Here is a 16,729-nt window from a genome sequence, read left to right as displayed (position 1 = left end):
TGTACTGACGTGTGACCTAAAGGTTGTATGTACTGACATGTGACCTACTGGTTGTGTGTATGTACTGACATGTGACCTACTGGTTGTGTGTATGTACTGACATGTGACCTACTGGTTGTATGTACTGACATGTGACCTACTGGTTGTATGTACTGACATGTGACCTACTGGTTGTATGTACTGACATGTGACCTACTGGTTGTATGTACTGACATGTGACCTACTGGTTGTATGTACTGACATGTGACCTACTGGTTGTATGTACTGACGTGTGACCTACTGGTTGTATGTACTGACGTGTGACCTACTGGTTGTATGTACTGACGTGTGACCTACTGGTTGTATGTATGTACTGACATGTGACCTACTGGTTGTATGTACTGACATGTGACCTACTGGTTGTATGTACTGACGTGTGACCTACTGGTTGTATGTACTGACGTGTGACCTACTGGTTGTATGTACTGACGTGTGACCTACTGGTTGTGTGTACTGACGTGTGACCTACTGGTTCTGTGTACTGACGTGTGACCTACTGGTTGTATGTACTGACGTGTGACCTACTGGTTGTGTGTATGTACTGACATGTGACCTACTGGTTGTGTGTATGTACTGACATGTGACCTACTGGTTGTGTGTACTGACGTGTGACCTACTGGTTGTGTGTACTGACGTGTGACCTACTGGTTCTGTGTACTGACGTGTGACCTACTGGTTGTATGTACTGACATGTGACCTACTGGTTGTGTGTACTGACGTGTGACCTACTGGTTGTGTGTATGTACTGACATGTGACCTACTGGTTGTGTGTATGTACTGACATGTGACCTACTGGTTGTGTGTATGTACTGACATGTGACCTACTGGTTGTATGTACTGACGTGTGACCTACTGGTTGTGTGTGTGTACTGACATGTGACCTACTGGTTGTGTGTCTGTACTGACATGTGACCTACTGGTTGTGTGTCTGTACTGACATGTGACCTACTGGTTGTGTGTCTGTACTGACATGTGACCTACTGGTTGTATGTACTGACATGTGACCTACTGGTTGTGTGTACTGACATGTGACCTACTGGTTGTGTGTACTGACGTGTGACCTACTGGTTGTATGTACTGACATGTGACCTACTGGTTGTGTGTACTGACATGTGACCTACTGGTTGTGTGTACTGACATGTGACCTACTGGTTGTGTGTACTGACATGTGACCTACTGGTTGTGTGTACTGACATGTGACCTACTGGTTGTATGTACTGACATGTGACCTACTGGTTGTATGTACTGACATGTGACCTACTGGTTGTATGTACTGACATGTGACCTACTGGTTGTATGTACTGACGTGTGACCTACTGGTTGTATGTACTGACGTGTGACCTACTGGTTGTATGTACTGACGTGTGACCTACTGGTTGTATGTACTGACGTGTGACCTACTGGTTGTATGTACTGACGTGTGACCTACTGGTTCTATGTACTGACATGTGACCTACTGGTTGTATGTACTGACGTGTGACCTACTGGTTGTGTGTATGTACTGACATGTGACCTACTGGTTGTGTGTATGTACTGACATGTGACCTACTGGTTGTGTGTACTGACGTGTGACCTACTGGTTGTGTGTACTGACGTGTGACCTACTGGTTCTATGTACTGACGTGTGACCTACTGGTTGTATGTACTGACATGTGACCTACTGGTTGTGTGTACTGACGTGTGACCTACTGGTTGTGTGTATGTACTGACATGTGACCTACTGGTTGTGTGTATGTACTGACATGTGACCTACTGGTTGTATGTACTGACGTGTGACCTACTGGTTGTGTGTACTGACATGTGACCTACTGGTTGTGTGTCTGTACTGACATGTGACCTACTGGTTGTGTGTCTGTACTTACATGTGACCTACTGGTTGTGTGTCTGTACTGACATGTGACCTACTGGTTGTATGTACTGACATGTGACCTACTGGTTGTGTGTACTGACATGTGACCTACTGGTTGTGTGTACTGACGTGTGACCTACTGGTTGTGTGTACTGACATGTGACCTACTGGTTGTATGTACTGACATGTGACCTACTGGTTGTATGTACTGACATGTGACCTACTGGTTGTGTGTACTGACGTGTGACCTACTGGTTGTGTGTACTGACGTGTGACCTACTGGTTGTGTGTACTGACGTGTGACCTACTGGTTGTGTGTACTGACATGTGACCTACTGGTTGTATGTAACTGACATGTGACCTACTGGTTGTGTGTACTGACATGTGACCTACTGGTTGTATGTAACTGACATGTGACCTACTGGTTGTGTGTACTGACATGTGACCTACTGGTTGTGTGTACTGACATGTGACCTACTGGTTGTATGTACTGACATGTGACCTACTGGTTGTGTGTACTGACATGTGACCTACTGGTTGTATGTACTGACGTGTGACCTACTGGTTGTATGTACTGACATGTGACCTACTGGTTGTATGTACTGACATGTGACCTACTGGTTGTATGTACTGACATGTGACCTACTGGTTGTGTGTACTGACATGTGACCTACTGGTTGTGTGTACTGACATGTGACCTACTGGTTGTGTGTACTGACATGTGACCTACTGGTTGTGTGTACTGACATGTGACCTACTGGTTGTATGTACTGACATGTGACCTACTGGTTGTATGTACTGACATGTGACCTACTGGTTGTATGTACTGTGACCTACTGGTTGTATGACATGTGACCTACTGGTTGTATGTACTGACGTGTGACCTACTGGTTGTATGTACTGACATGTGACCTACTGGTTGTGTGTACTGACATGTGACCTGGTTGTATGTACTGACATGTGACCTACTGGTTGTATGTACTGACATGTGACCTACTGGTTGTATGTACTGACATGTGACCTACTGGTTGTGTGTACTGACATGTGACCTACTGGTTGTATGTACTGACATGTGACCTACTGGTTGTATGTACTGACATGTGACCTACTGGTTGTATGTACTGACATGTGACCTACTGGTTGTATGTACTGACATGTGACCTACTGGTTGTGTGTACTGACATGTGACCTACTGGTTCTATGTACTGACATGTGACCTACTGGTTCTATGTACTGACATGTGACCTACTGGTTGTATGTACTGACGTGTGACCTACTGGTTGTGTGTACTGACGTGTGACCTACTGGTTGTGTGTACTGACATGTGACCTACTGGTTGTGTGTACTGACGTGTGACCTACTGGTTGTATGTACTGACGTGTGACCTACTGGTTGTATGTACTGACGTGTGACCTACTGGTTGTATGTAACTGACGTGTGACCTACTGGTTGTATGTACTGACGTGTGACCTACTGGTTGTATGTACTGACGTGTGACCTACTGGTTGTATGTACTGACGTGTGACCTACTGGTTGTATGTAACTGACGTGTGACCTACTGGTTGTATGTACTGACATGTGACCTACTGGTTGTATGTACTGACATGTGACCTACTGGTTGTATGTACTGACATGTGACCTACTGGTTGTGTGTACTGACGTGTGACCTACTGGTTCTATGTACTGACGTGTGACCTACTGGTTGTGTGTACTGACGTGTGACCTACTGGTTGTATGTACTGACGTGTGACCTACTGGTTGTATGTACTGACGTGTGACCTACTGGTTGTATGTACTGACGTGTGACCTACTGGTTGTGTGTACTGACGTGTGACCTACTGGTTGTATGTAACTGACGTGTGACCTACTGGTTGTGTGTACTGACATGTGACCTACTGGTTGTGTGTACTGACATGTGACCTACTGGTTGTATGTAACTGACATGTGACCTACTGGTTGTGTGTACTGACATGTGACCTACTGGTTGTATGTACTGACATGTGACCTACTGGTTGTGTGTAACTGACATGTGACCTACTGGTTGTATGTACTGACATGTGACCTACTGGTTGTATGTACTGACGTGTGACCTACTGGTTGTATGTACTGACGTGTGACCTACTGGTTGTATGTACTGACGTGTGACCTACTGGTTGTATGTACTGACATGTGACCTACTGGTTGTATGTACTGACGTGTGACCTACTGGTTGTATGTACTGACGTGTGACCTACTGGTTGTATGTACTGACGTGTGACCTACTGGTTGTATGTACTGACCTACTGGTTGTATGTACTGACGTGTGACCTACTGGTTGTATGTACTGACATGTGACCTACTGGTTGTATGTACTGACATGTGACCTACTGGTTGTATGTACTGACGTGTGACTGGTTGTATGTACTGACGTGTGACCTACTGGTTGTATGTACTGACGTGTGACCTACTGGTTGTATGTACTGACATGTGACCTACTGGTTGTATGTACTGACATGTGACCTACTGGTTGTATGTACTGACATGTGACCTACTGGTTGTGTGTAACTGAACATTACATGTTTTTAAATATATGTAAATTCTAAAGTCTTGTGTCTTTTTTCCGCTACGTGTCGACTAATAAACTCAAAACAAATCTCATAAAATAGCAGAAGAGTCGCCAACCGCCTAGTGACTTTTGTTCTTCAGAGTATCTAATGACATGAATGTGCCGTGTGGAAATGTACTAACGACGACTGTAATTACACCCTAAGTGCTTCACTCGTCCTGACTGTTGCAAATGAACCAGACTGACCTCTGAGAAAGACGTGTGTAGTGGCCGTTCCATCGGCGTGAACCCCCCGTGGATACACACCCTCAGCACACAGGGGGACAAGAACCTACCTGGAGATGACAGCATTCCCTCCCCCTTATGACAACATAACAAACCAAAAACGGATCATGAACCCAAGCACATCCGTGGATACACACACAGAAAGCGCGTACGCACTCCCAGTTATGTTGGTTCTCCTAGTGGCGGGGCAGAGAGCTATGAGATGACTGGGCCAAGTTCAGTTACACCCAAGACCACCCCCCCCCCTCTCCCAGTTGCAGCTATTCTGGAGTCCAGATTTAGCACAACTATCACTGGCATTGAGAATGTTGACCATGCAGGGAGAGAGAGAGAGAAAGAGAGACATTTGTAATGTCTTTATTCTTGTGGAACTTCTGTGAGTGTAATGTTTACTGTTCATTTGTTATTGTTTATTTCACTTTTTGTTTATTATCTACTTCACTTGCTTTGACAATGTTAACATGTGTTTCTCATGCCAATAAACCCCTTCAATTGAAATAGAATTGAATTGAGAGACAGATTGAGAGAGTGAGAGAGACAGAGAGACAAAGAGAGACAAAGAGAGGGTGAGAGAGAGAGAGAGAGAGAGACAGAGAGAGAGACGGAGACAAAGAGAGACAGAGAGAGGGTGAGATGGACAGATAGACAGGCAGAGAGAGGGTGAGATGGACAGATAGACAGAGAGAGACAGAGAGACAGAGAGACAGAGAGACAGAGAGAGACAGATAGACAGACAGAGACAGAGACAGAGAGACAGAGAGAGAGACAGAGACAGAGAGAGACAGAGACAGACAGAGACAGAGAGACAGAGAGACAGAGAGACAGAGAGACAGAGAGACAGAGAGACAGAGAGACAGAGAGACACAGAGAGAGACAGAGACAGACAGAGACAGAGAGAGACAGAGAGAGACAGAGAGAGACAGAGAGACAGAGACAGAGAGAGACAGAGAGACAGACAGACAGAGAGACACAGAGAGACAGAGAGACAGAGAGACAGAGAGACAGAGAGACAGAGACAGAGAGAGACAGAGAGAGACAGAGAGACAGAGAGACAGAGAGAGAGACAGAGAGAGAGACAGAGAGAGACAGAGAGAGGGTGAGAGAGAGACAGAGAGAGGGTGAGATGGACAGATAGACAGGCAGACAGAAGGATATATGGAGAAGGAAGGAATTTAAAGTGATTTGTGACTCAGGGTTGACTCATGTTCTCCATATAACTCTCTCTCTCTCTCTCTCTCTCTCTCTCTCTCTCACTCTCTCTCTCTCTCTCTCTCACCCCTTCTCTCTCTCTCTCACCCTCTCTCTCTCTCTCTCTCTCTCTCCCTCTCTCACTCTCTCACTCTCACACTCTCTTCTCTCACTCTCTCACTCACTCTCTCACTCTCTCACTCTCTCACTCTCCCAAAAACCCTCTACTGAACTATCCACTCACACACAACACACTCATACAAACACATGACATACAACCATAGACATAAACAAACAATAACCCATAACATCTGTCCATCGCATCATACAGGTTAAAGTAACGCTGAGAGTGTTCTGACAGAACCTAGTAAAACCAGTGGCTCTACATCTCTCTGAAGATGTTACAAACTGGGAGGTCTCAGAATAACCGCCAAACACAGATGTAACTATAAACACGCACGGAAAACCTGAACAGGCATGTAAAAACACATGATAACCTGAACAGGCATGTAAAAACACATGATAACCTGAACAGGCATGTAAAAACACATGATAACCTGACCAGACATGTAAAAACACATGATAACCTGAACAGGCATGGAAAAAGGGTCGTGTACTGTAGGTTCCTTGGGGAACATGTTTCCTGTCTCCCAGTGTTGACGTGATTAAACACGTATGTGAACATGTACTGTAGGTTCCTGGGAACATGTTTCCTGTCTGGCGTGTCCCAGTGGTGATTAAACACGTATGTAAACATGTACTTACCGATACAAGCATGTACTCGAACAGTCAGCTGGGTACGTAAGACAACACTATGCTTCTTCCCTCTGGTCCTGGAGAGAGAGAGAGAGAGAGAGAGAGAGAGAGAGAGAGAGAGAGAGAGAGAGAGAGACAGAGAGAGAGAGAGACAGAGAGAGAGAGAGAGACAGAGAGAGAGAGAGAGAGAGAGAGAGAGAGAGAGAGAGAGAGAGAGAGAGACAGAGAGAGAGAGAGAGAGAGAGAGAGAGAGAGAGAGAGACAGACAGACAGAGAGAGAGAGAGAGAGACAGAGAGAGAAAAAGGAAATTATCTTAACAGAGAAAAATGTCCTCCTGTGTGATATCTACAGGGAGTGAAAAAAAAGTATTTGATCCCCTGCTGATTTTGTACGTTTTGCCCACTGACAAAGAAATGATCAGTCTATAATTTGAATGGTTTATTTGAACAGTGAGAGACAGAATAACAACAAAACAATCCAGAAAAACGCAGGTCAAAAATGTTATAAATTGATTGGTGGTCAAACGTACAAAATCTGCAGGGGATCAAATACTTTTTTCACACACTGTATGTCCCCCCACTAGAATCCCCATACTTTATACTGTGTAAATAAATAGGGAAGGGACTCAGGGGGTATGCTAATTTGGTATAGAGCAGACCTAACCCACTCTATTAAAATAGTCAAAACAGGAACATTTTACATTTCGCTTGAAATTCAAAAAGTAAATTATCTCAACGGAGGAAAATGTCCTCCTGTGTGCTACCTATATCCCCCCCACTAGAATCACCTATATCCCCCCACTAGAATCCCCTATATCCCCCCACTAGAATCCCCTATATCCCCCCACTAGAATCCCCATACTTTAATGAAGACAGCTTCTCCATCCTGGAGGGGGAAACCAATCATTTCCAGGCCCAGGGACATGTACTAGTCTGTGGCAACCTAAATGCCAGAACCGGACAAGAACCTGACACCCTCAGCCCCACAGGGGGACAAAAACCTACCTGGAGGTGACAGCATTCCCTCCCACATATGACCCCCTAGGCACAACTATGACAACATAACAACATAACAAACAAAAACGGGTCACAACTCCTGCAGCTCTGTCGCATGCTGGGTATGTATATAGTCAATGGTAGGCTTCGAGGGGACTCCTATGGTAGGTACACCTATAGCTCATCTCTTGGCAGTAGTACTGTAGACTACTTTATCGCTAACCTCAACCCAGAGTCTCTCAGAGTGTTCACAGTCAGTCCACTGACGACCCTATCAGACCACAGTCAGCCCACTGACACCCCTATCAGACCACAGTCAGCCCACTGACACCCCTATCAGACCACAGTCAGCCCACTGACCTCAAAGTCTCTCATCAGTCAGCCCACTTCGGGTCACAACTTGAACAGTATGTACATAGTCAATCGAGGGGACTCAATCATAGCTCAACTCTTGGCAGTAGTACTGTAGACTACTTTATCACTGACCTCAACCCAGCGTCTCCCAGAGTGTTCACAGTCAGCCCACTGACACCCCTATCAGATCACAGCAAAATCACAGTCTACCTGAACAGAGCAATACTCAATCATGAGGCATCAAAGCCAAAGGAGCTGAGTAATATTAAGAAATGCTACAGATAGAAGGAATGTAGTTTGGAAACATACCAAAAAACAATTAGGCAGCAACAAATTCTATCCCTTTTAGACAATTTCCTGGGTAAAACGTTCCACTGTAATTGTGAAGATGTAAACTTCGCAGTAGAAAATCTTAACAGTATATTTTACCTCTCAGCTTCCCTATCAAATCAAAAATCTCAAATAGAAAACCAAAGAAAATGAACAATGTCAAATGGTTTGATGAAGAATGCAAAAATCTAAGAAAGAAATTGAGAAACCTGTCCAACCAAAAACCTGAGTCTACGCCTTCACCTTCACTATGGTGAATCACTAAAACAATACAGAAATACACTACGGAAAAAGAAGGAACAGCACGTCAGAAATCAGCTCAATGTAATTGAAGAATCCATAGACTCTAACAACTTCTGGGCCAATTGAAAAACACTAAACAAACAACAACACAAATAATTATCTATCCAAAATGGAGACCAAACCACTTCTCTAATCTTTTTGGCTCTATAACAAAGACTAAAGAGCAGGTCAGGACTTCCGGGTTGGAGCGAGCGGTCGCATTCGCACTTCGGTCCGCAGGTTGTATAACTTTTCATTACATTTCATTACATTTCACTATAGTACAACGGTTTGATTTGTCTAATCTTAGCAATTTCTTCTTAGCTAGCTACATAGCCGTCTTTGTATCAAAGATAATTGCGTAATTATCATATTTCGTCGTCCTAACGTAGTCTACACTGCTATCTGCCCAGCAGCTAGCCAGCTAGCCAGCTAGCTAACGTCCACCGTCTACCGAATAGCAGCACTGTAAAAACTATTACACTCAACTGAATGACCTGATTAGTGTAGTGTTAGCTAGCTACATAGTTGTCTTTGCTGTCTTCGTATCCAAGATAATTGTGTAGTTTAGAGTGTGTAGTCTTAGAGTGATTATCTTAATTTACCGAGGTTAGCTAGCCAGCTATTTGTCGTCCTTAACGTAGGAGACACTGCTAGCTAGCCAACAGCTTGCCAACGTCCACCGAATAGAACTTCCTCACTCAACAACCCGGTCGCATTCCGCTTCGCTCCACAGGTAGTATCACATTTTCATTTCATTTCATTACAGTACAACGGTTTGATTTGTTTGATCGTAGCTAGCTACACAGCTAGCTACATAGCCGTCTTTGTATCAAAGATAATTGTGTAGTCTAGAGCGATTATCTAGGTTAGCTAGCCAGCTATTGTCGTTCTTTTAAGCAAGCGTAACGTAATCAACACTGCTAGCTAGCCAGCTAGCCCCGAATAGCAGCACTGTAGAAACTATCACACTCAACGGAACGACTTGATTAGTGTAGTGTCAACAACGCAGCCACTGCCAGCTAGCCTACAAAGTCAACAACGCAGCCACTGCCAGCTAGCCTACTTCAGCAGTACTGTATCATTTTAATCATTTTAGTCAATAAGATTCTTGCTACGTAAGCTTAACTTTCTGAACATTCGAGACGTGTAGTCCACTTGTCATTCCAATCTCCTTTGCATTAGCGTAGCCTCGTCTGTAGCCTGTCAACTATGTGTCTGTCTATCCCTGTTCTCTCCTCTCTGCACAGACCATACAAACGCTCCACACCGCGTGGCCGCGGCCACCTAATCTGGTGGTCCCAGCGCGCACGACCCACGTGGAGTTCCAGGTCTCCGGTAGCCTCTGGAACTGCCGATCTCGGCCAACAAGGCAGAGTTCATCTCAGCCTATGCCTCCCTCCAGTCCTCGACTTCTTGGCACTGACGGAAACATGGATCACCACAGATAACACTGCTACTCCTACTGCTCTCTCTTCGTCCGCCCACGTGTTCTCGCACACCCGAGAGCTTCTGGTCAGCGGGGTGGTGGCACCGGGATCCTCATCTCTCCCAAGTGGTCATTCTCTCTTTCTCCCCTTACCCATCTGTCTATCGCCTCCTTTGAATTCCATGCTGTCACAGTTACCAGCCCTTTCAAGCTTAACATCCTTATCATTTATCGCCCTCCAGGTTCCTCGGAGAGTTCATCAATGAGCTTGATGCCTTGATAAGCTCCTTTCCTGAGGACGGCTCCCCTCTCACAGTTCTGGGCGACTTTAACCTCCCCACGTCTACCTTTGACTCATTCCTCTCTGCCTCCTTCTTTCCCTCCTCTCCTCTTTTGACCTCACCCTCTCACCTTCCCCCTACTCACAAGGCAGGCAATACGCTCAACCTCATCTTTACTAGATGCTGTTCTTCCACTAACCTCATTGCAACTCCCCTCCAAGTCTCCGACCACTACCTTGTATCCTTTTCCCTCTCGCTCTCATCCAACACTTCCCACACTGCCCCTACTCGGATGGTATCGCGCCGTCCCAACCTTCGCTCTCTCTCCCCGCTTCTCTCTCCTCTTCCATCCTATCATCTCTTCCCTCAGCTCAAACCTTCTCCAACCTATCTCCTGATTCTGCCTCCTCAACCCTCCTCTCCTCCCTTTCTGCATCCTTTGACTCTCTATGTCCCCTATCCTCCAGGCCGGCTCGGTCCTCCCCTCCCGCTCCGTGGCTCGACGACTCATTGCGAGCTCACAGAACAGGGCTCCGGGCAGCCGAGCGGAAATGGAGGAAAACTCGCCTCCCTGCGGACCTGGCATCCTTTCACTCCCTCCTCTCTACATTTTCCTCTTCTGTCTCTGCTGCTAAAGCCACTTTGTACCACTCTAAATTCCAAGCATCTGCCTCTAACCCTAGGAAGCTCTTTGCCACCTTCTCCTCCCTCCTGAATCCTCCTCCCCCTCCCCCCTCCTCCCTCTCTGCAGATGACTTCGTCAACCATTTTGAAAAGAAGGTCGACGACATCCGATCCTCGTTTGCTAAGTCAAACGACACCGCTGGTTCTGCTCACACTGCCCTACCCTGTGCTCTGACCTCTTTCTCCCCTCTCTCTCCAGATGAAATCTCGCGTCTTGTGACGGCCGGCCGCCCAACAACCTACCCGCTTGACCCTATCCCCTCCTCTCTTCTCCAGACCATTTCCGGAGACCTTCTCCCTTACCTCACCTCGCTCATCAACTCATCCCTGACCGCTGGCTACGTCCCTTCCGTCTTCAAGAGAGCGAGAGTTGCACCCCTTCTGAAAAAACCACTCGATCCCTCCGATGTCAACAACTACAGACCAGTATCCCTTCTTTCTTTTCTCTCCAAAACTCTTGAACGTGCCGTCCTTGGCCAGCTCTCCCGCTATCTCTCTCAGAATGACCTTCTTGATCCAAATCAGTCAGGTTTCAAGACTAGTCATTCAACTGAGACTGCTCTTCTCTGTATCACGGAGGCGCTCCGCACTGCTAAAGCTAACTCTCTCTCCTCTGCTCTCATCCTTCTAGACCTATCGGCTGCCTTCGATACTGTGAACCATCAGATCCTCCTTTCCACCCTCTCCGAGTTGGGCATCTCCGGCGCGGCCCACGCTTGGATTGCGTCCTACCTGACAGGTCGCTCCTACCAGGTGGCGTGGCGAGAATCTGTCTCCTCACCACGCGCTCTCACCACTGGCGTCCCCCAGGGCTCTGTTCTAGGCCCTCTCCTATTCTCGCTATACACCAAGTCACTTGGCTCTGTCATAACCTCACATGGTCTCTCCTATCATTGCTATGCAGACGACACACAATTAATCTTCTCCTTTCCCCCTTCTGATGACCAGGTGGCGAATCGCATCTCTGCATGTCTGGCAGACATATCAGTGTGGATGACGGATCACCACCTCAAGCTGAACCTCGGCAAGACGGAGCTGCTCTTCCTCCCGGGAAGGACTGCCCGTTCCATGATCTCGCCATCACGGTTGACAACTCCATTGTGTCCTCCTCCCAGAGCGCTAAGAACCTTGGCGTGATCCTGGACAACACCCTGTCATTCTCAACTAACATCAAGGCGGTGGCCCGTTCCTGTAGGTTCATGCTCTACAACATCCGCAGAGTACGACCCTGCCTCACACAGGAAGCGGCGCAGGTCCTAATCCAGGCACTTGTCATCTCCCATCTGGATTACTGCAACTCGCTGTTGGCTGGGCTCCCTGCCTGTGCCATTAAACCCCTACAACTCATCCAGAACGCCGCAACCCTTCTGGTGTTCAACCTTCCCAAGTTCTCTCACGTCACCCCGCTCCTCCGCTCTCTCCACTGGCTTCCAGTTGAAGCTCGCATCCGCTACAAGACCATGGTGCTTGCCTACGGAGCTGTGAGGGGGAACGGCACCTCAGTACCTCCAGGCTCTGATCAGGCCCTACACCCAAACAAGAGCACTGCGTTCATCCACCTCTGGCCTGCTCGCCTCCCTACCACTGAGGAAGTACAGTTCCCGCTCAGCCCAGTCAAAACTGTTCGCTGCTCTGGCCCCCCAATGGTGGAACAAACTCCCTCACGACGCCAGGACAGCGGAGTCAATCACCACCTTCCGGAGACACCTGAAACCCCACCTCTTTAAGGAATACCTAGGATAGGATAAAGTCATCCTTCTCACCCCCCCCTTAAAAGATTTAGATGCACTATTGTAAAGTGGCTGTTCCACTGGATGTCATAAGGTGAAAGCACCAATTTGTAAGTCGCTCTGGATAAGAGCGTCTGCTAAATGACTTAAATGTAAATGTAATATTGTAAATACAACCCATATTTATGCTTATTTATTTTCCCTTGTGTACTTTAACAATTTGTACATTGTTACAACACTGTCTATATATAATATTACATGTGTAATGTCTTTATTGTTTTGAAACTTCTGTATGTGTGATGTCTACTGTTCATTTGTATTGTTTATTTCACTTTTGTATTTTTTGGTATTTTTTTTAACCTTTATTTAAGGCAAGTCAGTTAAGAACACATTCTTATTTTCAATGACGGCCTGGGAACAGTGGGTTAACTGCCTGTTCAGGGGCAGAACGACAGATCCGGGGATTCGAACTTGCAACCTTTCGGTTACTAGTCCAACGCTCTAACCACTAGGCTACCCTGCTACCCTGCCGCCCCGTATATTATCCACCTCACTTGCTTTGGCGATGTGAACACATGTTTCCCATGCCAATAAAGCCCCTTGAATTGAATTGAGAGAGAGAGATAGAGAGAGAGAACGTGTCTTGCAAGCAGTAGACCAGGAGAAAAATCCTTATACTGAAACAATGCTCAACCCAGGGTAGAGACAGTATAACCCAGGGAAGAGACAGTACAACCCAGGGAAGAGACAGTACAACCCAGGGAAGAGACAGTACAACCCAGGGAAGAGACAGCACAACCCAGGGAAGAGACAGCACAACCCAGGGAAGAGACAGTACAACCCAGGGAAGAGACAGTACAACCCAGGGAAGAGACAGTACAACCCAGGGAAGAGACAGTACAACCCAGGGAAGAGACAGTACAACCCAGGGAAGAGACAGTACAATCCAGGGAAGAAACAACACAAAACAAGGAAGAGACAGTACAACAAACACAAAGTGACCAATTTCTCTATCAATCTTTACAGACTGAGTGCCTCCATCTTTGCCTCAACAACCGATGCTGCTTTCAGCTGTTGAAGGGGTGGATCCCCTGCATAGTAACCAATCCTATGACACTGGATCCCCTGCATAGTAACCAATCCTATGACACTGGATCCCCTGCATAGTAACCAATCCTATGACACTGGATCCCCTGCATAGTAACCAATCCTATGACACTGGATCCCCTGGAGAGTGGAAATGAACCAATCCTATGTAAATTAGGGGCTGGTAGTGACCTTACGACCTGCTGTTCCCAGGCAGGCTCACCTACTGCAGGCTGACAGAGTAGTAAGAACTTTCACTTCACTACATTCCTCAAGAAAATAATGTACTTTTATCTCCAAACATTTTCCCTGACACTCAAAAGTACTCCTTACATTTTGACAGGAAAATTGTCCAATTCACACACTTATCAAGAGAACAGTAACCGAAAGGTTGCTGGATCGAATCCCCCGAGTTGACAAGATAAAAATGTGTCGTTCTGCCCCTGAACAAGGAGGTTAACCCACTGTTCCCCTGAACAAGGCAGTTAACCCACTGTTCCCCTGAACAAGGCAGTTCACGCACTGTTCCCCTGAACAAGGCAGTTAACCCACTGTTCCCCTGAACAAGGCAGTTCACGCACTGTTCCCCTGAACAAGGCAGTTCACGCACTGTTCCCCTGAACAAGGCAGTTAACCCACTGTTCCCCTGAACAAGGCAGTTCACGCACTGTTCCCCTGAACAAGGCAGTTAACCCACTGTTCCCCTGAACAAGGCAGTTAACCCACTGTTCCCCTGGACAAGGCAGTTCACGCACTGTTCCCCTGAACAAGGCAGTTAACCCACTGTTCCCCTGAACAAGGCAGTTAACCCCCTGTTCCCCTGAACAAGGCAGTTCACGCACTGTTCCCCTGAACAAGGGAGTTCACGCACTGTTCCCCTGAACAAGGCAGTTCACCCACTGTTCCCCTGAACAAGGCAGTTCACGCACTGTTCCCCTGAACAAGGCAGTTAACCCACTGTTCCCCTGAACAAGGCAGTTCACCCACTGTTCCCCTGAACAAGGCAGTTCACCCCCTGTTCCCCTGAACAAGGCAGTTAACCCACTGTTCCCCTGAACAAAGCAGTTAACCCACTGTTCCCCTGAACAAGGCAGTTAACCCACTGTTCCCCTGAACAAGGCAGTTAACCCACTGTTCCCCTAAACAAGGCAGTTAACCCACTGTTCCCCTGAACAAAGCAGTTAACCCACTGTTCCCCTGAACAAGGCAGTTAACCCACTGTTCCCCTGAACAAGGCAGTTAACCCACTGTTCCCCTAAACAAGGCAGTTAACCCACTGTTCCCCTGAACAAGGCAGTTAACCCACTGTTCCCCTAAACAGGCAGTTAACCCACTGTTCCCCTGAACAAGGCAGTTCACCCACTGTTCCCCTGAACAAGGCAGTTCACCCACTGTTCCCCTGAACAAGGCAGTTAACCCACTGTTCCCCTGAACAGGCAGTTAACCCACTGTTCCCCTGAAGACAGTTAACCACTGTTCCCACAGGAACAAGGCAGTTAACCCACTGTTCCCCTGAACAAGGCAGTTCACCCACTGTTCCCCTGAACAAGGCAGTTAACCCACTGTTCCCCTGAACAAGGCAGTTAACCCACTGTTCCGGTAGGCCGTCATTGTAAATAAGATATTGTTCTTAACTCATTTGCCTAGTGAACACCACCCACCACCCATAGGAGGAGGAGACAGACACCACCCACCACCCACAGGAGAAGGAGAGGAGACAGACAAGGCCCACCACCCACAGGAGAAGGAGACAGACACACAGGAGGAGGAGAGGAGATAGACACCACCCACCACCCATAGGAGGAGAGGAGACAGATACCACCCACAGGAGAAGGAGAGGAGACAGACACCACCCACCACCCACAGGAGAAGGAGACAGACACACAGGAGGAGGAGAGGAGATAGACACCACCCACCACCCATAGGAGGAGGAGACAGATACCACCCACAGGAGGAGGAGAGGAGACAGACACCACCCACCACCCACAGGAGAAGGAGAGGAGACAGACACCACCCACAGGAGAAGGAGAGGAGACAGACACCACCCACAGGAGGAGAGGAGACAGACACCACCCACAGGAGAAGGAGAGGAGACAGATACCACCCACAGGAGAAGGAGAGGAGACAGACACCACCCACAGGAGAAGGAGAGGAGACAGACACCACCCACAGGAGAAGGAGAGGAGACAGACACCATCCACAGGAGAAGGAGAGGAGACAGACACCACCCACAGGAGGAGAGGAGACAGACACCACCCACCATCCACATGAGAAGGAGAGGAGACAGACACCACCCACAGGAGAAGGAGAGGAGACAGATACCACCCACAGGAGAAGGAGAGGAGACAGACACCACCCACAGGAGAAGGAGAGGAGACAGACACCACCCACAGGAGGAGAGGAGACAGACACCACCCACCATCCACATGAGAAGGAGAGGAGACAGACACCACCCACAGGAGAAGGAGAGGAGACAGACACCACCCACAGGAGAAGGAGAGGAGACAGACACCACCCACCACCCACAGGAGGAGAGGAGACAGACACCACCCACAGGAGAAGGAGAGGAGACAGACACCACCCACAGGAGGAGAGGAGACAGACACCACTCACAGGAGAAGGAGAGGAGACAGACACCACCCACAGGAGAAGGAGAGGAGACAGACACCACCCACAGGAGAAGGAGACAGACACCATCCACAGGAGAAGGAGAGGAGACAGACACCACCCACAGGAGAAGGAGAGGAGACAGACACCACCCACCACCCACAGGAGGAGAGGAGACAGACACCACCCACCACCCACAGGAGAAGGAGACAGACACACAGGAGGAGGAGAGGAGATAGACACCACCCACCACCCATAGGAGGAGGAGACAGACACCACCCACCACCC

General features: G+C 47.8%; 1 protein-coding gene across 1 annotated transcript in view; it reads right to left on the bottom strand.

Annotated features, from left to right (window-relative positions):
• LOC115120564 (FH1/FH2 domain-containing protein 3-like) overlaps positions 1–16,729 on the bottom strand; it is a 190,947-nt gene that overhangs the window by 136,863 nt on the left and 37,355 nt on the right. Inside the window, 1 exon segment of the mRNA XM_065018158.1 lies at positions 6,672–6,739. Within this exon segment, the coding sequence (XP_064874230.1) occupies positions 6,672–6,739 (68 nt within the window).

The sequence above is a fragment of the Oncorhynchus nerka genome, linkage group LG4 (assembly GCF_034236695.1).
Source record: "Oncorhynchus nerka isolate Pitt River linkage group LG4, Oner_Uvic_2.0, whole genome shotgun sequence".
Classification (NCBI taxonomy): domain Eukaryota; kingdom Metazoa; phylum Chordata; class Actinopteri; order Salmoniformes; family Salmonidae; genus Oncorhynchus; species Oncorhynchus nerka.
The sequence above is the reverse complement of the archived record's forward strand: the minus strand, read 5'-3'. Positions and strand labels throughout refer to the sequence as shown.